The 24,930-nt window shown below is 34.1% G+C and overlaps 1 protein-coding gene and 1 pseudogene across 3 annotated transcripts; one reads left to right on the top strand and one right to left on the bottom strand.

The window, feature by feature from the left end:
- Positions 1–24,930, top strand: LOC141847867 (uncharacterized). 3 transcript variants are annotated; one of them, XM_074735954.1, is made up of 8 exons: positions 1–70; positions 1,256–1,615; positions 1,709–1,866; positions 1,942–2,540; positions 21,698–21,818; positions 22,381–22,440; positions 22,522–23,511; positions 23,720–24,930. In XM_074735954.1, the coding sequence occupies exons 2-8, from the start codon at positions 1,330–1,332 to the stop codon at positions 24,698–24,700; spliced, it is 3,195 nt and encodes a 1,064-aa protein (XP_074592055.1). In that variant the 5' UTR covers positions 1–70; positions 1,256–1,329; the 3' UTR covers positions 24,701–24,930. The 3 variants fall into 3 exon arrangements, with proteins under 3 accessions (XP_074592055.1, XP_074592053.1, XP_074592054.1); XM_074735952.1 differs by having other exon boundaries at positions 1,256–1,866; XM_074735953.1 differs by lacking the exon at positions 1–70 and adding an exon at positions 86–115 and having other exon boundaries at positions 1,256–1,866.
- LOC141847501 (uncharacterized) lies at positions 15,045–15,951 on the bottom strand (annotated as a pseudogene).

Genomic DNA, 24,930 nt, shown 5'->3' with positions numbered 1-24,930 from the left:
CTACTGCGGTTCCCATCCCGCTTCTCTGGCTCGCGTCGGCGGCGGCACCGCAACGACGGCGATTGTCCAGGTATGTTCTCCTCCTGTCAAGGCGTTTCGGTGGCTGTTCTCTCCTGTAATCATTGCAATTCCCTTCGATCTAATCATCTCGTTCGTTTCCTTTTCTTCTTGCTGTATTTGTTTTGTCTGTATTCTTCTGTCATACTTTTCCTATTCTTCTGTAAAAATTGGCTGAACTCTGTCGATTCGGTTAGGGATCTGATAGTCATCGGTAACCAGTGGCCTAAACGTGTGCCATCTTGGGCTTCTTTGGCTTTTTCCATAATCCCTGGCGAGTAAGAGTAGAAGTTTAGTTAATATAGCTACATCAGGACTAAGGAACCACGAGGTCTCCCAATCTTGATCTCGTAGCATTGCATGCATGTCGAGACTGCATTAATCGAGAGAAAAGAACACATCCTGGTTCCAATGAGTGAGTTATTCAAACGAAGGATTGTGACGAGCTGAATTGTAACAAATCCTTATTGACTCGAAATTTGGAAAAAAAATTGTAACAAATAAGCCTTTGATCTCAACTTTTGTAAGTCCATGGATAATGGGGATTAGAATGTAAAATACTGCACGTGGCTTGTAACTGTCTTAAGGGAAAGGATGGTAATTGGTAAACATTACATATTTTCACTAAAACAGATTAAACAAAGAAAGAATTATGACATAAAATATACGTTTTCTAACAAAATTTAATCTTAATTCCTTTTCTAATTTCACTATACCATCCCAAACAGATCTCTATATTAATAACTTTTGGCTGCCCTATGTGGGTCCTGGGTATGATAGGAGAAGCTGGACTGTTTTGTTAGGTCCTTGATAGTAAATGCATCAGTAATATAAGCCTGACTGTTTTCTTTCACTCTCTCTTAAACTGGAATCTGCAATAGAAAGGATGGTTCAGCAATCTGCTATTACCCAAATTTTTATACTCTATGGTTCTCACTCTTGTGAGCTTATCTTCTAAAGAATCATAGCCAAGGATTTTACTAAATTTTGTGTTTCGCTGTCACTGCTAATGGTACTAGCTTGGAAATTCTCTTGTGATGTCTTTTTCAGTTTCTTATTTATCTGATGGTTGATATTTCTTCACCTTGGTAATAATGGTTTTTACCATCTAATTTTATCCTCACAGCATATTATATATATTAATGATTATGACGATTAAGCTTTGATGCTTAATTTTTTTTTAATTTTCAAAATCCAGGAAATTTGCAGTTTCTTCAGCATTTGCTGGCATATATTATGCAGTTTTTGAAATTTGAAAGATAGAATGACTTCATGTTGTATGATCAAAGGATGGACAAAAAAATTGTTAGTTCTGACATTTCTCTTATGAAGTCAAACCCGTCAACTTTCAAACCTGGTTTGGGATCAGAATTTCTGTCTGAAGTATCCAAGAAACGAAAAGGCACAGATTCACTTCCTGATTATAAGATACAAAGTATTGTATCCCATCCAGGACAACTGAATGATATTTATGGACATGGACCAAGTACCCATGTAAATCTTTCACTTCCTGCAGTTTCACCTCCATTAGTTAATCCTAAGGGATTTTCTTTTAACAGTGAGTTTGTTTCTTCAAGACTTGCATATGCTCAATTTCACTCCAGCAGCCACCCAATTCACAGTTTGACGACTAATACGTTTTCTGCACTAGTCTCTGATTCATATGGTTCAAGAAGTTCTGCTGATGTTATCCCCAATTGGGTAGAATCAAGTAGCACCAATTCTTATACAGGAAAGAATAGTGGACACTTTAATCCATGTGTGAGAAGAACGAATAAATGTGTGGCTGATCAGGGATCATGTACAACAGTGAGTAATGACTATCTCATCTATAATTTTCCAAACCAGTTACATGCTTATTCCTTTATTTGCTCTTCTATGCAGACTGTTGAAATGCATAAAATGGGAATGGTTAACAACTATTTTGATTCAAATGGAAACGGTGTTGTCAAGAATTTCAAAGGAGGACTACGTGAAGGGAATTACTGTTGTCAATACACTGATATTACTGATGACACAAGTGCCAAAAGGAGAAAATTAAGTTTTGAAGAGCCAACTTCTGCTAATATAGGAAAAATTAACCATGGTTCCAACCCAAATCATAAGAATTGCATCACACATAGTCGTCACCTTTTAGATATTAGTGATGAAGGACAAAATCAAAAAGTAGTGAATCACTTACTCAAACCTTCTGAATGTGAAAAGACATGGTTAAGTTGTGAAAAATCAAAAAAATCCTTGGATTTTCAGGATGAAATTAGAGTATCAGAGGTTACTACTGATTCTAAACTTGAGGATGAAAACCATACCCTTGAAAGTAAAAAATCTATTGTTGAGATTTCTGATGGCCTAGCTTCTAATAATTCAGATGAACTCAAATCAGTTGATGGGAAGATATCCTCAGTTTCTACTGAAAAGCTATGGGATGGGTCACTTCAGCTAAACAATTCTACAACTGTGTCTGCTGTTGCCTTCTTTAAAAGGTTCCTACTTAAAAACTTGGTCTTCCTGTGCACTTGAATCTGCTTATACATGTATGTGCACGTCCAGCATTTTAATTCAGTTCCAGGATGTTTTTTTTTGTTTACTCCCCATTCAGCTTTCCCTGGTTTAAGACAACACTGTTTGGTTTCCAAACCTTAACAGAGCTAATTTATTCTGGCCTTTGTTCCAGCGACCAATCAATGCCAAGTCAATCTCATAATCTGTTATTTGTGAGCATTTATTAATTAGATAATCTTTAGTTTGGTTAAAGAGAAGATTCACTGTGACCAATCTTAGTGGGACATATTAACATCATCATCTTAGCTGGTCTTAAGACCAATTTAAGGACCAATTTGTCGTCTCTATTCCCTCGGATCAAAACACGTTTTGTATTCATGCCAAAGGACCAAACAGAAGTCATTAGGACTTTAGACCCATGGCATAGGTTGAACCAATCAATATATTCTTTAAATTGCTCAATTAGTTTTTCCTAAGTCATATGTGATATGGAAAATTGTTACACATCATATAAAGAAAAATCATAAAATAACTTGGACATTGATACAAGTCTTTTAAAATACTTGTGCCTTTAGATAGCGCATCTGCATCTGTTCCCCTCTATGGACCACGTTTCTTGTATACTACAAGTTCTTCCTTATCCATACGTGATCATTGTATTATAAGAGATCCATTTAATGATCCACAGAAGAGTAGTTGTGAACATGAAAAGCAAACTGTGGACTACTTTGCTGATTTCTATATTTCTATAACAATATGGCAATTATCAATATGATGTGATGTAGTTGATAGCCAAAAAAATTATAAATGACTATCTATGTGTTTTCACTTCTTTCTATTTTGTTTCAATAAGAAAGTGTACTTCCACTTGAATATGGGATGTCTGACCAGAATATGATCAATATGCATCTGTTGATGTTGCCACAAAGAATAAATCCCCCAGTGTTTGTAACAAGGGTGTCTAAGAAAGGTGAAGAAACACTTTGTAATGCATGTAACTTTCAAGCCAGCAAAAATCTAATGAATATGTAACCAAGGAAGCTGCAGTATGATATACAACATTATTGCAGAATCATAGTTTTGTAGTTATATCCTGGTCGTTGTCAGTTTTCTACAATTGTAAGGATAAGAAGATAAATCTTAGTTGCTACGAAGATGCAGATTGAATTAGCGGCTTAAATTTTATAAAATGGAACCTACCAAGTAAATATTAACTCAGTTGATTGAGAGAGAAACGAGAATCTCCCAGGAGAGAACATTTCACATAAGTCAAGAAAAAGCAAACTATGATTAATAATTGTGCTAACCTATGTTTGCTATCTTATATATATATTGAAATCTAATCAGAACAGTTTGACAGCTTATGGAGCTAGGAAAGAGATGTGAAATAGGCCTTATCACATGTGTAACTTTCTTGGTTGCTATATTTTTGTCATCATGGGGAAAGCTCAATGTTAGAACTCAAAGGTACATACAAGTGATTCTAGATAGTTACAGCCAAGACAATGAAACCAATATGTATGCCAAATAGCGCATTCAGAAATTGGATGATAAACATCCTGAAAATGAGAAGACATGACCATGAATATGATAATCAACATTGTGGTAACTTTGATACTTGTTACGGGTGAATGTATTCTCTTTTCCTGGATTCAATAAAGGTTAAGAAGAAATCACTTTTCCTGGCTTCAATAAAGGTTAAGAAGAAATGAAACTTTACCGAAGGGATCTCAATCCTTTATATATCTCACCCTGAGAATTATTTTACAAGTGTAGGCATCTTTGTCAATGGACGACATGTCTACCAATTGAAAACCCCAATCTTTTTGATAAATTTGAACTATATGGTGGGAAAAGGGTACTAAACATCCCATCTATCATCAAATAAGTTCCTAGAAATTTTTATATTGAAGCTCTTAAGGAAATTTTTGCTTAGGAAAAAGTTTAATGCATATCCCAAAACCAAAGAACCACAAGGGCCCATCATATAAATCCTTCTTCTTTTGTCCTGGGAAAGTGAAAGCCAACACCTAAGAAGAGAGAACCTTTCTGGTGTGGAGATAGAGAGAGCACCTTAGAGTGGATCTAAAAGAAGGAACTGAAACTGAATTTCAATGCAGAATTCCTTTTTTGAGTGTGAAAGTTCAGTTGACTATAGTTTTTTTGCCAATCGGTACAAGTGCCAAATTCCAAATCATGATATTCAAGCATACTATAGATGTTCTGGAATTGCTAAAGGAAGTAATAGTAGAAAGGATAACTATTATAAATGACCTATTTCCTAATAGTTTGAATCTAAATCTAAGATCAGACAAGAAAGAAGCTCAAGGCACCCACCTTTCTTTCCTTGGTTAACTGTGGATTCTAAACCCTGTTTCATTTGATACCATATTCTTTGACTATTCAACATTCCTTTCCGGCTCCCTGGACATTCAGGCAGGAAATAGTGTCAAGCAGCTTTTGCCGATTGAATTGCTTACCCTGGAAACTGCAAGAGCAAATTCTACCCCTACATTATTGCCAGCTTTGAGTTAATTGACAATTAAAGAATTAAGAGTTCTGATACATGGCAACAAAAAAAGATTCTAATCATGGTAGGTATGAAAAGATGATGCGTCCAGTGCATGTCAAGTTATAAAAACTGACTAGATCTGTCAAATTAAGGTTGTCAAGTTCAAGATCCTACTAGAGAACAAGGTGTTCAAGGGGTTAGACTCTAATTTGGATTAGGGTTGCTTAGGCTTGTAATTTGTAATCTTGTTGACTAGGCTAATGTGATAAAGCATTCATATAAACTACCTGTGAATCAGACAATTAGCTTAAATCAATTATAAACTAACTTATAATTAACTTGAACAATCACAACTTGAACTATGGATTTCAAAGGAATCAAATTAAATGATCCTCTGAATCATGTAACTACAATGAAATATATAATTGATCAATATCTCAGAAGAAGTATTTTAAATTTCTTATTTCTCAAATTGGGAATCCTTGAATCAGGATCCTAAATTATATAGATACAAATGGTTCAATGAGATAATAGTCTAACAAGATGCCATAGAAGCAGAACCACTAAACAATGTTGACGGATAGTTTCTAAACTAATTCTAGGTTGGTTTTCCTTCTTTTAGCGGACCAAGAATAGGAATCTTTCAATGCTCTTTAGCTGGTTGTAGAGTAGGGAAAATTTCCCTTATTAATTTGATGTACTTTTCAATCGAGATAGGCATTGCCTTGGACTTCTTTGAGCTAGATCTCAATGCCAAATAAGGTCGTGTGTGATTCAACAATTAGGACAGATCATGCCAAAGTCCAAATTGGGTTACAAATGTCACTAAACCCTTTTCAAGGTAGGTGCCAACTCCAAATCCCATGAAGCAAGTTCACTGGCTATCCGAGTCAGAAAGCATTAAGGTGAGAAGGTCTTGCGTTGCCTAAGGTTGAAGACATTAGTCTATGCGTTTGCTTGAGAGAAACCAAGTTCTTATATTTTAGCAATTAAGCAACATATCTAAATCTTGTACTGAACATTTTCAGAGTAGGCACCCACTCCAACTCAAATGGCGCTAGTTAGGCCCTTTAAGGTACTGAGGTATGCATTCCCTAACACATGGCCTAACGTTCAAGGCTCTAATCTAGGCATTTACCTGAGTGAAGCAAGACAAATTTAACAATGATCTAATCTATTGCCTTACTCCTCTCATGGAAAGAGTAAAGTTCATAGAAAAGATAATTGAAAAAAAAAAACAAATTCAACAGCAAGTAGATTATTATGCCATCACTCACTAGTGACTATTCACTCTGACTCTGACTACCATGTTCGTGGGATGACCACATATAAACAACATAGAAGAAATTAAACCTTTACTTTTGGATTTAAAGTTTTATATTAATTTATTTTGCCTCTAAACGAATTTCAAGAAATGCTACCAGTTGCATCCTCAGCTTCTTGGATAAGGTAAATAAAACATTTGAAAAAAAATAAATTGAAAAATTGAAAAAAAAAATTAGTATGAAAGGGACGGTGCAGAAGACTAGATGAGGGAGATAAGGAAATGATCATCTTATCATGCAAAATTATCAGTCTTTGCATCAAGACTACTACTTTCTTTGTTATAAAGATGTATTAAATTAAATGCTACAAAATGAAACTAAAGAGACAACTTGAAGCTCAGGCTTAGTCTAAGTAGATGACTTGTAACTAGCCCTTATGATTTTCATGTTTTTCTCTCTCTGTTTCATCATCTACTATCTTTTCATCTTTTATCTACACCCTCAAACCAAATTAATTCAATCCCTACATATCTCCTCTCATTGTCAGAGTTATATTGTTTTAACAGCAGGTCCTGCTGTCTCTATGACAGTATATTGTCAACTTTAAATATTGCCAATTTGTGGAGAAGTTGATTCTGAATATGTAGTTTTGAAGCCCTCAGACTAAACAATGAAACAAAATTTCTTAGCAGAAGTCATGGTCTGCAAAGCATATTAAGGGTCAAAATAACTGAAGGTTACCTCTAGATAAAAGAGGCCTCCTGATCAAGGTTGTCTTTCCCTACTCTCCACAATCTACTTTCCTCTTCAACATCAAACCTCCTCAAGATTACTTCAAGGATGATTCATGTTTTGTGTTTATACAACAGCCTTAATTTAGTAACCCCTCACAGTGTCTTCAAATATGGCTTTGGCAATCTTAACTTCAACTTTGGCGACCTATTTGGCTTATCTATGTTTACATTTTCTGTTCATTTTAAATCAATTTGTTGTTTGAAAATGCTTGCGAGCTTCCACAGGATGTCCTACATCTATATGTTAAATATAAGTCTATTGATTCAAGAATCAATACCTCCAACTCTAAAATGAACTATTTGATGCTCTTTACAAAAACATAGATGTCTCCAACATTTCCAAGACCTTTTTTCTCCTTAAAGACATGCAAAATGAATCCTGGGTCAGTTAAGTTTTAGCTCGGACAAAGCAATCTATGACTTTTACATTATAGGAATGGTTATATACTAATAGTTTTACCTAAACGTAACTCAACTTTTTTAAGTACCCCATCTTGAAAATGATCTTCTAATCACTTAGTCAGCTTAGCTTAGCAATCCTATGAAGGAATTGAAGAAATGGACGACACAATGTACAAGAACTAAATAATTTTGTCTTACAAAAGATGCATTTGAGTATGCGTTTGATAAATTGGCCTGTTTTCTCTGGACCAAAAATGTAACTGTTTGACTGAAAACTGAACTTTTTGTAAGGCAATTGAGTCCAGTTAAAGTGAAGATGTCAAAATTGATTCAACTCAATACTCTTGAAATTCCTTGTACACATGCTAGATTACAAATCTATTGGATCACAAGCCGGTTGGAATTGTTCAATTAACCAGCAAATGCATATAAATTTTTATAATAAACTATTTGCTAGTCCTGGTTGTTAGGCTAGCCAACTGTAAGTTGATGTTATAGTTCAGAAGCATCTGAAGTGAGGTGGTTTATATGAGAAGGGAATTCCTCAACCAGTAGTTTTCATTCCATAAAAAATTGGCATTGAACATTTAAAACAAATAGTTCCAAGTCTAATCTTTAACATATTTTTCTTTGTACCTAATCTTGAACAGGTGTTTGAAATTATTCCAATGTTGAGACTATTGAGATTTAGATTCTGTACAATCAATGCAGGCCAATGGAACTCCACTAAGTTATGAGGTTGCTTAGTGTCAGATTTCTTATGTTCTTTTGGTAGTTCATTATCTTAGTTGTATCTTATAGCTAAAGTGCTAGTCAAATTGAAATCACCATGTCAAGCGATCATTTAAACCTTTGATTCAAATTTCTAAAGCTTTTTAGATTTAAAGCTTGAAAGCTTGATTACTCAAAGGTTGTGTTATTGATGTCATGTAACTCAAAGTATTAAACAAAATAAAAAGTCAGAAAAAGAAATTCTTTTAGACTGGACTTCTTCTGCAAAAGGTGGAATCTGCCACTCAGCGGCCCTACACGGTCGGCCCCACGACCATTTGTGAGGAGGTAAATTGAGAAATTGCAGTTGGCCACGACAGAGGAGGGTATTGTCTTGGCTTCGTCGAAATTCGAACCCTTATCCTCTTCTGCAACTTTGCTTCGTCATAACCAACTCAGCTATGCCCTGGGGGCTAGACTAGACTACACATTTAGATATTTATGCTTATAAGATCGTGATCATGGCAATTATAAACATATAGTTTTGCTCTTTCCTAGCACCTTAAGGCTTTGAGATAAGTGGTCACTAAAGCAGGCCTGAACATGATTCACGGCATTGAGTTTAAAATCCTTTGAGTTCCACTTGTATTTTTCCTTCTGTTCATGCAATGGTTCATGATTTAAGCTTGATGCACAATCTTCAGGGGTTATCATAATTCTAGCTCGTGAAAGCATAAATCAAATATGGGTCTACTCATTGAACTATTATTTCAAAACTAAAATAAATATAAATAAAATGAGTGAGCTGGATAAGCCAAAATGTGCTGATTGACTCAAATTTGGCAGACTAGACAGATTTGAATGAATCCAACGAGCCAGATGTGCCATGCAGAATGACTAAGCCAAGAAGACTGGATGGTTCAAGCGAGCCAAGCATGTTGGGTAGACATGGCAAATTGGGCTAATGGAAGATAGATTAGATCAAGTAGATCAAAATCACAGGAAGAATTAAACAAACTAAATGAGTCAACGATAGAATTTATCCTTTCATTAATTATATCATTCCGTCATTACAACCAAATAAAGGAATAGACTGCAGCATTTCCAGTTTTATTCTGTTCTATTTCTATTCTCATTCCCTTTCCATTCAATTCTATTCAACCATAAGAAGCACCCCCTTAGGTCCTTTAGATTATGGTGCAAATGTGCAATGACGAATTATCACTTTGAGTCAAGTAGTTTGAGCTAGCACAGATACTACAAACAATAAAACTTTTACTGGCTGGTTTCTGAGTCATTTATAGGTTATACTGTAGTAGTGCATGGCAGAGACAATTTGTTTATAAACAATGGCATCCTGTACTGCTCCAGCTCATTTTTCAGATGAAACTGAACCTCTAATGAATCAAGAAATGGAAAAGTGTGAGATTTCAAGACAAATTTACATTTAATCTCATCATATTACTTCAATTCATTTCAACTTAAAAGGTTCTCAATGTATTTCAAGGATCTGTGAAACCCACGAAGTTACAATTGTCTAAGTGGAGAGTTTGTTACCTGAAAGGACTTCAATAATTAAACAAGTGGTCTTCATCAAGGATTACCATGATGTGGAATGGGAATGTGTCAATACCTAAATCTTATGTATTAATAGTTAATTCTCTTAACAAGCATGAACTAATGCAGGTTAATCTTTGAATTCCTGTGTGTAATGTTTTAATGAGTGAGAAGTTGAGAACTTAAATCAAATATGATTGAGAAATAAGAATTGATCAGTTTCAGAGATTCGGACCTTAAATTTCTTCTGCTCGACCTTTATAGCAAGTTGCCATCAAACAGGTATAGCATAGAGAAGTTCAACAATTAGCCCTAATTGTTGAATTCATATTTCTCATAGCCCCTGGGAAGGTGCTATGAGAAACCAAGAACTTATATCCGGTTGAATTCTTTGTGGTGTTAGAATTATGTTTCAAAGACCTAATAGTTACTACAAAAAAACTAATCTCTCTGTCATGCATCTGTCATGTTCACTTGACAAATTTCCCATACTGCCAAAGTAAAAAATTACATATTGAGAACAACCTCCATTACTAACAAGTCAAACTTTAAAAAGCAAAAAAGAAATATTGGAAAAGGTATTACCCCACACTTTAAATATTTTTGGAAGAAGCAAACAAGAATCACCTTCGATTTATCCAAGGATTATATAAGTTCATGGCTTACATCCTTCTCTGATTTATTTGAGTATAAAAAGAGTTTATGGCTTCTTTAACTGTACAAGTTATGTGCAAGAATCCTTGCAAACAAAAAGAAAAAAAACCTTTTCCAGTCAACTGAAGTCAATAAGATTTGTGGAACTAGTTTAAATGACATCAAGTCATCAACAACTCCTAATGAAATTCAAGTTGTTCTTGTTATGCTTTTGGCTGCAACAATGTGCAAAAGATAAGTTCCAATACTTTGCAAGTGTTTAACTAAAATACAAACATTAGTGGCTAGTTGCAATTGTAATTCTTTGCATGACTACAAATGGAAGCACAATTGTAATCCAATTAAATGCTTTTATTAAACTTCTATGTTTACATTTGGAATAAATTTATCTATAATTTAATTTAAAAGATACATTAGTAAGTATTATTTGAATTTTCCAATTTTACAAATATAGGTGGAATTTATAATTTTCATAATCATATAAACTTTCTAATTTGTAATCATAGCAACCAATCATTCCATTTGATTTTTCTGAAAATATAACTTGAGTGCTCAGATGACTAATATTCCCATTCAACAAGGGTGATGTAATCTTTGGTTAATGAGTTTAGATTGATCATTTTCATATATTCAGATGATATAGTTTTCAAGGGACTCATTGCATGTCTATTTTAGGACTTCTGACCTGCGTATAATCATCTAAACACTCCAAGTCAAAAAATAGAGTACAACAAAATTAATTGATGGCTACAATTGTCATAAATTAAAAAGTTCATGTTTAGAATTAGGAGATTTAGAAGACTGAATTTGTTAAGATCCTAAAAGTTAAAGATATATTCATCAATTTAACCCTTTTATAAAGAGAAAAAACAGGGCTTTATGTTGACATCATATTACTTTCTCCAAAGAGAAAAATGTTTATCCTATCATGCATCAGCATTTTTTATATCTGTACTTGGGCAAGTTAAATCAATTACACTTGCAAGTGTGAAGTATCAAGACCCAAAAAACTTATTATGTTTAAAAGATATCTAAATAATTGGGATAACAATGCAGTGGGGGAAAATATTTATCCAATTTTCTGAAATTGTTTTGATGCAACACGAGCAATTCAGTGTGCCTCAGCTCTCAATATAGGAAATTATTTGGAGAGAAAAAACTTCATATTGACTGAATGATTGAATTTATGAGGAAATTTATTTGACAGATTAAATTAAATGCATAATTTGTCTCATTAACAAGCAAAAAAGTGTAAATTCTATAGGAAAGGGTAAAGGGAGTATAATAATATCACATACAATTGAGATTTGGATCATGAACTAATTTATTTTATTGGACCAGGAAGAGTTTTTTTTTGCACTTTCCTCCCTTACCAGAAAGAACTTGACCCTCTAATAACTATCATGATTAAGTCTTTTGATGACCAACAAAAGTGCAAACCAACTGTTAAGTAGGAGGCCTTCTAGTGGTCCATTATCGAACTTGTGCATAGAGAACCTATCTTGTATCAATTTGCAAAGGTCGTCTTTTATTATTATCATAACTAGTTGGAAGCCTTTTTCAATGAACTTGATTTGTTCATGAGCTTCCATAAGGAAAAATACTACATGAATGTCAACTATATTTAGATTTTGCAAGGTTGGTGTGTATGCATAGGAGTCGAAGGAGTGCAATTTATAGGAAAGTTAATGAACAGAACTTCCTTGGTAGACTTGAGAGAAAATAAGCATCTAAATGAAATTTTCTCATAATATGAAAGAGACTTGAGAGCAACATTAAATTTCTTTAAGGAATTTTTAGAAAAGCATTAGAAATTTGCACACAATAATATAATCTCCTACCTTATGATGTGCATTAGCATGCACCTATGAGTTGCATTATTCAGTGCAATTTTTCTCCTAATATTGGTATATATATGTGTTAAATATGTTAAGCATAAAGATTGAGATAAATGAGAAAAGATAGGTGAAAAATGTCAAATCAATAATTCACGAGTAGGTATCCATGAAACTTCAAATAATCACCATTAGAAGATCTATTTATAGGGTTGTTGCAAGTAAATTTGGTAAATGACAATATTTTCAAGTTTTAGGTTTTTTTGCCAATTAGACATGTAAAGAAGTTGCACATGAAAATGTTGACAACCTCAACTTAGGCATCAATTTGTGGGTGAAAGGCAAATGAGAACTTTAGTCAGGTGTTTGATTTTTTTCATAGGATTTTTAAGTAATAACTATCAAACTTGACTTTATTTCATAAAATAAATGCAAATGATGCAATGACATTTTTCTTAAAGAACAATTTGACTATATATTAATGAATCATTAAATTTTTATATGAAAGAGAATAACTTTGGAAAGTCTATTCATGATCACCAAAATGAAAGTGATTGACTAGTTTTGGACATCCTAAAATAAAGTTCATGCTAATTCTTTTTTAAGCTCATAGGGAATATATATTGGCATGTAAAATCTTGTATTTTGCTTAGTGGGTTTTGGTATCTCAAGTATGGGAATAGGTAAAGATTGTTGATTACATAATCTATGTAGTTATAGAAACTCTTATCTCACATCTATAGTCGAAAATATCAGACACAACTCGATAACATGACCAACCCAACTTGAAACAAGTTTAATAAAGATTAAGCTTGCAAGTGACATGACACAACCTCAATATATAATTGAGTTTACATGAATGGACCCATTTATAAGTATTATTCATTTTAAAAATGTTAATAACTTTTATGACATTTTAACGGATTATCTGGTGACTTAGTTAATGTTACATGTTGCAAAATTATTTTAGAAAATATTTAATTTTAGTTTTATAATTTTTTATTGATCCAAAGACGTGACATATTTATAGTATGGTTAACATGACAATGCAAATTGCTTCTCTTACTTGCATCCCCTATAAGATTTTCCTAAAGTCTAGACAATAGTGTAAACATCTTGTGTTCAAATTGTGTGAGTTCACTTTTGCTTATCCTCTATAAATGGAAACAACTCCAAGGAGTGTATCAATGGATTTATTCTCGTCTAGGTGATACTTCATGAGAAAGTATATGACAAAAGTAATTTAATTCACCTAGCAGAAGTATTTTAATCCACCTAGCATTTTTGACACTTTTCATGCAATTAGATAAAGCTTAGTGCTTTGTAATCGAAACAAGACAAACTCATTTTATAATAAATAGTACTTCTAATATCTTAATGTATCAACAATAATGTAAAAACTTATTGCTAGTAAATGTTTTAGTTGAATTTTTTGCTAAAGAATATAATTCATTGACCTTCCTGACTTAGGATCCCCCTCCCCTACTCCCCTCTACATCTAATGCATCACATATAACATTAAAAGGTTTAGAATTTAGGTGTGTATAAAAGTTAGGGCCTTGATATTCTCATAAGGGGCATTCGAAACTCCGACAAGTATAGCCATCCATCTATACTATTATGTTCTAAATATAATATTCTTTTTGTCAGCAATTCTTATTTTAATTATTGATATTGTGTATTTTGATCCAGGTAAATCAATTTAATGTTATTAAATATTAAAACTCTATAATTGAAAGCGATAAGGTCTTATGTTCAAAAACCGTCTTCAAACAAATGTGTTTGAGAAATCTAATAGCTATCTTTTTGGAGGGTATCAATTAGCTTAGTTAGTAAGGGCCTTTGAAATTGTTGCCAAGGTCATTGGTTCAAAACTCGTTTTCACCCAAATGTGAGTGCTTGAGGGCTCTCACAATTATCTTTCTTAAAATAAATTGAGAGTAGTCTTATTGATGGCATGATGGTTAATGCATTTTTCTAATAACCATCATAAATGCATTATAATTCTTGAATAGTGCCAAGGATTAAGCTTTACCAAATAAAGTCTATTTTCAAATGTCCCGTTTATTTGTCTATTTATGTTTAGCTTGATTTATATGGATTCTTAAGATAGTGGTGGCGAAAGAAATTATTAATGTAATGATCATATATGCACTTCAAGTAGGATGAGATGCACACACTAAATCTATATTTTGAAACGACCTAGACTAACCGAAATGATTTTAATAGGAGGAGATCTAAATGAGCATGTAGGAGTGAAAAATGAAGAATATGATATGGTGTATGGGGTTATGCGTTTGGAACAGAAATGAAGAAGGAAAAACTATATTAGATTTTGGGACAACACATGACCTTATACAATCTAATATATTTTTTAAGAAAAGAGAATATTTGGTTACATTCAAAAGTGAGAATAATGAATCGCAAATTGACTTTTTATGATTAGGAAAAATGATAGAAGAATTTGTAAAGATTGCAAGGTTATCTCTGGAGAAAACTTAGGGGGCGTTTGGTTTGGAAATTTTTTTATTTTCTGTTTTTCATTTTCTATTTCTGTTTTTTATTTTCTGATCTAGTTTTTAAAAAACAGAAAATGCGTTTGGTATGATATATTGTTTTCTATTTTCTAGAAAAGAAAACTGAAAAATACATTTGGTTTGTTAACATGAAAAATTATAAATAACATGAAACTTCCATGTACTTGTCACCAGAAGACTCTTCTTCATCATATAAAGACCTATATGTTTCCTCTTCATCAAGACTCTTCTTCATCAAATGAAACTTCAACATTCACATGTTCAATTCGGTCCAAATCATATCCACCAATTCCCAAAACGAAATCTATATCCACAAATCCAAATTGTGCTTTTTTAATTTGAGCCATCCCATTTATGTGCTTGATTTTCTTAGTTAGTGCATCCAATTTCGTCTCATCTACCAAATCTGTCTTGTTTAATATAATACGATCTGCATATGCAACTTGTTCTGCTGCTTCATTCACAACCCATCTCGATTTAACTTCATTCAAATGTTTCATAGCATGCTTAGAATCCACCAAAGTAACAACACCATCAAGTTTTACATGCCGTGCAATCAAATCATATGTATAGAAAGTTTCTATAACAGGAGAAGATTTTGCAAGCCCCGTTGTCTCTATAACTATGTGGTTAAACTTGTCACGCTTTTCTTTAGCAAGCTTCAAAAGCATTTTAACCAAGTCTCCTCTCACAGTGCAATAGAGGCAACCATTGTTAACCATAACAATGTCCTCAGAAATAGAAGAATGACTAGCAACCAAGGAACTATCAATATCCACCTCTCCAAACTCATTCTCAATGACAACAATTCTCTTCCCATGTTGTGAGGTCAAGATGTGGTTTAGTAATGTTGTCTTTCCGGCACCAAGGAATCCAGTGATAATAATGGCAGGAACCCTTCCACCCGACGTCAAGCGAAGGGGAGATGTCCTTGGCGAGGTCGAGCCGTGTAGATGAGACGGAGACCATGGACCTTGAAGAGGCCAGAGGGACGGCCCGACCACCGGAGGGTCTGAACAAGTTATGGAAGGCGTTGGCGGCGGTCGATGAGCAACTGGAACCGAAGTAAGAGGGGGAGGAATGTAGGTTTAGGGATGCTTTGGAAAGGAGAAACCTCGCGGCCATGGCGTTGCCTGAAGCGAAGAGTCTTCCTTCTCGTAACCTTTGCCTGCGAGAAGAAAAGGGTGACAGAGAAGAGAAGTTGGCTCCTCGCGGCGACGAAGGAGGGAAGCAACGAGCGAGGTTTTTGTGGAGAAAAGGGTTACTGTAGCTGCATTTTCCTATTTTCTATTTGGATTCGTAGTTTTCATTCTCCATACAAAAAATGATATTTTTATCATTTTCTATTTTCTTAGAAAATGACTTTTCATTTTCTAGAAAATGAAATTAGAAAACACAAAGCAAACAACAACTTCTAGGAAATAAAAAAATGAACATAGAAAATGACCAAACCAAACACCCCCTTAACTATCCAGCATAGATTAGTAGTGTTGGATATATGCCTTAAGCATAGTATTAATAGAAGGAAAATATGCATGACTTATAGAATTAAGTAGTGGAAATTAAAAGATGAGAAACAAAACATATTTAAGGAGATAATAGGAGTACAAGTATTAAGAGAAATATAAAACGATTCGAATACGACATGGGATAAGATGGTATGAAAGTTGAAAATAGTAGCCAAGAGTGCACTCGGTGAGTTAAAGGGATGTACACCACCAACTAAAGAATTTTGGTGGTGGAATAAGAAAGTACAAGAGAAAGTGAAAGAAAACGAAGAGTCATAATATATTATATACTTATAAGAACGAAGAAAATTAAAAAAATATATAGTAGTTAAGAAAGAGGCCAAGAGACATTTATAAAATGAAACTAAAATAGTGAATGAAGCTAAAAAAGAAACTTTTGAATATTTATATAAAAAATTGGATACAAAAGAAGGGAAAAGAGACATTTATAAAATAGGCAAAATGAGAGAGAGAAAGACAAGGTTCTTATTCAAATAAGATGTATTAAAGATGAATACAATAGAGTACTAGTAAATGATAAAGAAATAAAAGAGCGATGAAAGATGTATTTTTATTTACTTTTTAATGAAGGTTTAAGTGACTAACTTAAATTAGGTAATTTAAGTACAAATGAGTATAGAAATTTAAATTTTTATCGAAAAATTCAAACTTTAGAAGTAGAACAAGCTTTAAATGAAATATAAAATGGAAAAACAGTTAGATCAGATGATATTCCAATAAAAGTATGGAAGTGTCTAGGAAATAAGACATTGAATGACTTACAAAGTTATTCAATCCGATATTAAAAATTAAAAAAATACTCGATTAGTGGAGGACAAATACTCTAATTCTCTTATATAAAAATAAAGGAGATATACAAAATTGTGCAAATTATAGGGATATTAAACTAATGAATCATATCATAAAACTTTGGGAAAGAGTAATAGAAAAAAGACTAAAGAAGGAGATCACGGTGATAGAAAATCAATTTAGATTTATGTCTGGAAGGTCGACAATAGAAGCTATATATCTTCTCAAATAACTAATTAAAAAGTATTGAGAACAGAAACAAGACTTACATATGGTATTCATCGACTTAGAACAAGCTTATGATAGAGTTCTAAGGGAAATTATATGAAGAATTCTAGAAGAGAGGTTGTTAACATAGTGTATATTGAACTAATTAAGAATATGTATGAGAATGTAATGGCAAGAGTGAAGACTTCAGGCGGATTAACCAAAGCGTTCCCTATAAAGATAGGGTTATATCAAAGATTAACTCTAAGTCTATATCTTTTTACATTAATCATGAACAAATTCACTGGATACATCTAAGATATGGTACTATAGTGCATGTTATTTGCAGATGATATTGTTTTGGTGAATCAGACACATGAAGGAGTAAATGTTAAATTTGAATTTTGGTAGCAAATGATAGAAGTGAAAGGTTTTAAGCTTAATAGAGTAAAGATAGAATATATAAAATTTAAATTTAGTGATATTAGACATAATGAGATAATTGTTAAAATAGGAGATGATGTGTTATCTGTAACTGAGAATTTTAAGTATTTAGGATTATTTCTATAAAAGGATAGAGGGATTGAAAGATATATCTTAGATAAAATACAAGCAAAATGATTGAAATGGAGGAGAACGTTAGGTGTTCTTTATGATCGTAAAGTACTTCTAAGATTTAAAGGTTGTGTAGATATATAAGGATGGATAAGATAAGAAATGAAAATCTTAGAGAGAAAGTCGGGGTTGCACCTATTAAGGGAAAACTCAGGGAAACATGTTTAAAATAATACGAACATGTATGTAGACGATCAATAGATGTTTCAGTTAGGAGATGTGAAACTATGACAAATATACACATCAAACGAGGAAGAGGAAGACTAAAAAAGACTTGATTAGTAATAATAAAATAAGATAAAATTTATTTAAATATAAATGATGATGTAGTCGATAATATAGCCTAATGACATAGAATGATCCATGTAGCTGACCTAACCTAGTGGGATAAGGTTTGGTTGTTGTTGAAATTCCTTTGTAAGTTATTTGATTTTAGGGAATGGTTGTTAGCTGAATTAGTAGGCCAACTTTATCTCCTGATCTACCTAGAGACTAACACTAAAGACGTAAAGAGATTGTTTGCATTGTTGAATGGTTTTCTATGCTCATGGCTTAGGCTTTTGTTTTATTTACTAGTTTTTGTGGGTTGCTGTTTTAAAAGGTAGAAATTTTTTCAATCCATAGTAGGTTATAGAAAGGTCACACACCTATTGTCAACTTAGAACGATACAAGCTAAAATTATTGGCAAACCTTATCCATTTCTTATAGTTCTATTCTTTCTTTCCATTTGAATGGACACCAAGTACCTTTGTATGTTTCATATGGGTGTGTACAATTCATATGGATGTTTGATATACCCATGCAACTTTATATGTGCGAAGTTCTAGCGAGGGGCATATCTTAGTGTCTATGTTGGGTATATAGTTCATTAATGCAATTTTTACTTTCTATGACAACCTTGCTTGTTTTATCCCACACCTCTCCTGAATGTATAGAAAGTACTTGTACATATTCCATGGGCTTTTCTATCACAAGTTTAGATAATATGCAGCACTCCACTTGAAGATTCATAACTTGTACCTCATCTTTTGGTTTTTAATGGTTCATCTATGGAAAGCCTCTTGCTCTCTAGATTGCTTTTGTCTTTTTTCAATTCATGTTCAAATTCTATAGTTAAGACCTGATATGGGTGGATGCTATGTGAACTTACTATGATAATAAAAATATTGAATGTTGTGGTCCATCACTCGAGGCTCATTGGATGACACATCTAGGATGAGTGGTGTTGTTTGATCATCTCGAATACCGATAGGGTTGTGTAATTCCAATTTAGGTGGGGGGGGGGGGGGGGGGCATAGTATCTTGATTTGCATCACATTATGAGAGCCCTTATAATTTTGCATGGTCTAGAGAAGATGTTAGGGGATCATGAATGAAAAAATTTTAATTTCTAAATAGGGAATGGTCACTCGCTAGACTTCAACTCTAGCAAGTCAACCTTAAACAATATAACTCCTTAAATTTATGCAGCTTCTTCCTTAATGGCACAACCACATTAAACTCCTCCAATTTACTTTATTATTCTATGACACTTAAGGATGACTATTTCTAATTTATCCATATGTGAAAGAATTGAGCCTTGAAATACTTTAGAGTATACTTTATTTTTGATCTAGATCTCATCTCAATCCTGTGTGCTAGGTGGTTTGAACATCTTGTAAGAATTTCGTTAGTGGTAGGTCATATCATATGAGTTAAAATAATCTTTCATGTTAGCCAACCAATTAAGTAATATGTTCGGAAGGTGTACGGCTGATTTTTCTGGTTGGAAACAATGGATAGGGTGAGCTAGCTCTTAAGGCAGAAAAGGGGAGTTAGAGTGTGGCTGTGGTGGGTTAGTTCCTTAGGTGGAATAAGAGATGAGAATATTGGGGAGGGTATATGCCCAGTGGAGAGAGGATAAGGGTGGACTAGGTTGACTAGGGGGAGAGAACAGGGGTGGGTGAGCTGAGACATGAAAGAGGTTTGCATGGTGGCATAGTGCAGTGATGGTAGGGGTAGAGGAAAGGCGTAATGGGAAGAAGCAAATTTTTTCTTTGGAGGCATGTGAAATGGAAGTTTAAAGAGAAATTCTTTTTTTTTTTCTTGACTCTTAATGGTTCACTCCAGTCACTTGTAGCTTGTACCTACAACATATTGACATGGATCATAGAAGCTACAAGTTTATGGGTAGAAACCAAGTACTTGCAAGTGCACTGTTTTCTACAATCCTACTTCTTGGCATTTGAACCCCTGATTTATGGAAGCTATGTGAAGTTTAACGAGCAATTTCAAAACTTGAAAATGGTGGTTCAGTCTTTTTTATCTATGAAAAAGGAATTAGGATCAACAAATTGTATCTAACATTAGTGTTTATACAAAGGAGGGAAAGACTGAAGTGTTTCTTTGTTAATGCAGATGTTATCATTGACAGACTGAAAACAAGGGCTAACAGTGCGTGTATCTTAAGTTCCTCCCTTTATCATATTTTTTTATTGTGTTTCATTGGTAATTTACTCGGACTATATTGTTGTTTCATGATCGTGGAAAGGGCACTTTGAATTGTCTTGGTTGCAAATTGAAGCATTTAATTCTCATTTAGTTTAGAACAGACTTTGGTATAGTCACAAGTTACTCATATCTGTATTATATTTTAAAACATAATTAATTATCATATTTCAACGACTTCCTCGTTCTATTATTGAAACCCCATTCTTGCCATCTGTCACTACTAATTTTCTTATTAATTGTGGAACACTGCTTTCATGAACCTGCAACATCTTATAGCATTGCTTTTGTCCATCCTTCTGTATCTCTAGTGCCTGAATATCTGCTGCTTCACCAGTAGGGCTCATGGCTCCTGTAGTAGCATACTCTTAAGGTTAGATGCTTATGAGCTATGAAAAGGTATTGCACTGAGTTTTTGCCCATAAAGAAATAAGTTCCAATCCTTATCAAATATACAATGCATAAAACTGCTGTAAGCTGGTATTCTGATAATTAAGGAATACAAGGAAAATTAAATTGTGCATGAGCATTTGCAAAATTTCAATTCAACTAAAAACATATCAAGTTAGGGACAATTTGTATGGTACAACAGTGTAATAAGAAAACCCAAATCCTGCAACCACTGTCATTTTACTTTGGATATCAAGCAAGTGCGTTCAAAATAACTCTATGCTTTTTGGCACTGGAACCACATCAAATTCAGTGTTTATAGTTCTGCTTATGGCATTTGACTGGGTTGTAGAGATCTGTAGATGCACGGTATACCTAATTAAATTATAATTAATTGGGATGCTAATCATTTGGTATTTTTAATTTGATCTTTAATCATTCTCAAGGATTACATACTGTCACTGTAAGCTCTAAAATAAATCATATCTTGATTCTTGAGTAATACTTAGCATTTAAAATAGTGTGTGCCCAAAGATTACATATTGCATGCTTTTTTGAACTATGCTTTATCAAAACCAAAAGAACTTCTAAATCTACCTGTTTATATAAGTGCTGAAACGGTAGTTATTCCTTAATCTGGTTTACTTTTTCAACCAAATTCCTCTAAAATTGCATTTATAAAAAGTATTATTGGCATGTTTACCACTTTTGCAGTCTGCATTCTTAATACATGTTATTTACTTTCAATGAAAATTTCAATGGAGATTGAATCTTCTTTTATATAAAATACATTTGCAAAGTATTCCTTGTTTCTTTTCCTCGGCATTTTTCTATGTTCAGTTTTTTTTTTCAGTGGTGAGAAGGCTCAAGATATAAAGTGGTCTGACCTCATTGAAATTAAAGGAAAAGTTAGACTACATGCATTTGAAAAATTCATTCAGGAACTTCCTCGTTCTCGAACACGTGCTTTAATGGTATGGTATTTTTCTGACCAATCAGTTGCACAACATTGTTTGGAGTTTGGAATAATATAGCAGATTTTGGAACAACAGATTTGATTTGTTTAATATACATGCCTATGATAGATACATATTGACATAGTTATTGATTTCAAGATCAGGCAATATTTATAGGAATACATAAAGTGAATGCATGCATGTTTTCGTTTCATAGCTTTGAAACAAACTTAGCCAGTTTATCTAGCCTACTGACATTTGAGTGATTGGTGAAGTGAGTGAAGAACTAAGATGCTTATCAAACATAAGCTGATCATTGTGTGATTAGGTTATTCTATGTATAAAAGAAAATTGACTTCACAGGGAGGTTTGTTATATAAATATTCTGTAACTCTTTCATTAATTTTGAAGACCATGCATGAAGCAATAAGGCGCAACAGGAATTAAACAATACTGTCGAAGTATCATGGTCCTTTATATTAATCTAGGGTTTCAGAGATGTTCTAAATAGTTAATTTAGGATAAAGCTGCTACAAGATTTTTGTGTGTGTGTTTTTTTTTAATATTTCATGTCTGTTAGGTGATTTCCCTTTGCTGGAAAGATGGGTCATCCCTGTCTGGGTTGAAAGGTATGGAGGAGGTAATGACAAATCCTTCATTTAAATTTGATGTTTAGTCTAGGTCAGTACTTAGTACCTCAAAATTGAATATATGGTTGCAGATAGCCAATGATTATAAAGAGAGTAAGAGGGTAGGGTTTGCACAGATCTGTCCTGGCATCGATCTTTATGTTTGCCCTCGAAGTGATACCATAATAACTATACTTGCCAAATTTGGCTTCTTCAAAGGAATGAATGCAGTTGTAGAAGTTCCAAATTCTTTAATTGGTTGTGTTGTTTGGCGCAGAGGTTGTCAAACCTCGACCTCCACAATTAAAGCATTGGATAGAAAAATGACATCTTTAGTGCAAAAGCAACCTCACTCTTCTGAAGAGATTTCAACAAATGATGGCTCAGATAAGCAGAAGCAAGCTCCACTAAGTGCAACAGAAGCTGATGGCATGCCACTCCATTACTTATCTGAAGTTAAGTCTAGTAATGTCGACATTGCAAGTCATGCGAGTACCAAAAACAAGCTTGATGATTCTGGAATAGAGTTATGTAATAGTCTTAAAACAACTAGTAATGGTCAGATTGCAGCGACGTTACCATATAACTCTCCTATTGCTCCAGTTCAAATCTCTCCACAGAATGTTGAAATAATGTCAACGGGAAGCTTGAGGAACCCTCTGTTACATGCTACAGAAGCAAAAACTGTTCCTGATCCAGAACCAGCGCGACAGGTTCCTCTGCAACCAACTCAAGTGATCACAGAAAATCACCAGAGAAATACTATTTGCAATGAAAACCTGAATGTCCTTAGTAGCCTTCTTGATCATTTTATACAATCAACTGCTCCAGTACCTCCTCTTCAACCACAAACAGCTCCAATACCTTCTCTTCAACCACAAACAGCTCAGAGGCCTTACACAAGCTCTCAAGAGAATCTAATGGAAACTGTTTCAAAACCAGAAAGATGTATGATGCATATCAAAGGGTCCATTAACCCTGCAACGAGGCCTACGACCACACAAACCACTCTTCCTGGACCAGCTCCTTTGCCTTCAGATCTATCTGAAAGAATCACCCAATCAACTAGTGCCATCACTAAGGTTTGTTTAATGTATTCACACGGGTTTTGTTTATTTCAACTTCTGTTTTTCTTATTCATGTGTGTCGGTTACTGTGTACTTCTCACTAATCCTTGAGTAGAACACTACTGTAGTAAATCTCTAATTCATTCTGAAATCCCTCCTGAGTGAATCTGAACCAAATAGATTATCGCATTTATTTCAGTTTTTCTTATTCATGTTCTTGCAGGAAACTAATGTAGGTTTCAGCAGCTCTGAAATTCCTTCTGAATATGTTTCTGAACCAAGGAAGTCATCCTTGGATAACGAGTCAAGTTCTGTTCCACCTGGACCACCTTGGTTGTTGTTGCCTGGACCGCCTCCGCTAGCACCTGGTCCACCACCATCACTGACACAAGTTCCCAATGTCTCTGCTAGCTCTGTTGACGTTGATGATCTACCAGAGTTTGACTTTCGTTCAGCATGTGCTGGCCTTGATAACTCTGTAAACAGGTTTTCATGGTTCACAAATTGCAACTCAGATGCTGCTCCATTTACTAAGCAATCCCCAAGGGATTTGGGCAAGACTCCTCTTCTTGGATCAACTACAATGCAGTCAGTTGAAGTTATTCAGAAACGGCAGCTTGCATCTTTCCCAGACAACATGATAAAAAACTATCAAGGAAGTCCTACTGAAACAAACTTGCAGAAACCTATTTTGGATAACAAGGTTGTGATGAAGTCATCACTATCGCATGGCCAACTGTGTTCCCATGCTCATAATTCATCAGTTTGTACAATATCCAATAGCATTTTTTCAAGAAGACATCGGTGGGATGAAGGCGATGATGATATGCCTGAGTGGTGTCCCCCAGATCTGGTACAACAAGTTGATCAAACTCAAACAACTACTGCCATCAATCTGCCCTCCCCTGTGAATAACTGGAACTCAGAGTTCTCGAGGCGTCTTCCATTGATTGCTTCTCCATCCCCAACATCTTTAGGTTCTCCAAGAGGCCTGATTCTTCCTCATAGTTACCTGAGTGGGTCACGAGCTCCTTCTAGTCTTAGCCATGATCCTGTTGCACCATTTCAGGCAAGAGCAACTCTTGGTTTCAACCATTCCATTCAAAGGTCTCCATTAGCACAAAATGCAACTATTCCATCTAGCTATCATACTAGCACAAGTGACAAGGGAGCAACAAATACTACTCGGTTTAGAAATACTTGACTTTAGTCTTCAAATCAGATTTGTGATCAGAAAGACTCCAGATTTAAGCATCATAAGAATTTTGCATGCATATGTAGCCTCGACTACAACTTTGCATGAAAAGCAAACAAAATGAGCACTGAAAAGAGATGTTAAGTATATGTAGCTGATTAAAATTGACGTTCTAACTTGTGCAGATGTGTATCTTGTGCTTAAAGCCTTAGTAAATGTCTTAGATGTTATGCCAGGTA

This window comes from Curcuma longa, chromosome 16 (assembly GCF_044706935.1).
Source record: "Curcuma longa cultivar G26 ecotype Majalengka, Jawa Barat chromosome 16, ITB_CL_G26_1.1, whole genome shotgun sequence".
Taxonomy (NCBI): domain Eukaryota; kingdom Viridiplantae; phylum Streptophyta; class Magnoliopsida; order Zingiberales; family Zingiberaceae; genus Curcuma; species Curcuma longa.
Note: the sequence above shows the minus strand (reverse complement) of the source record. Positions and strands in the feature narration are given on the sequence as shown.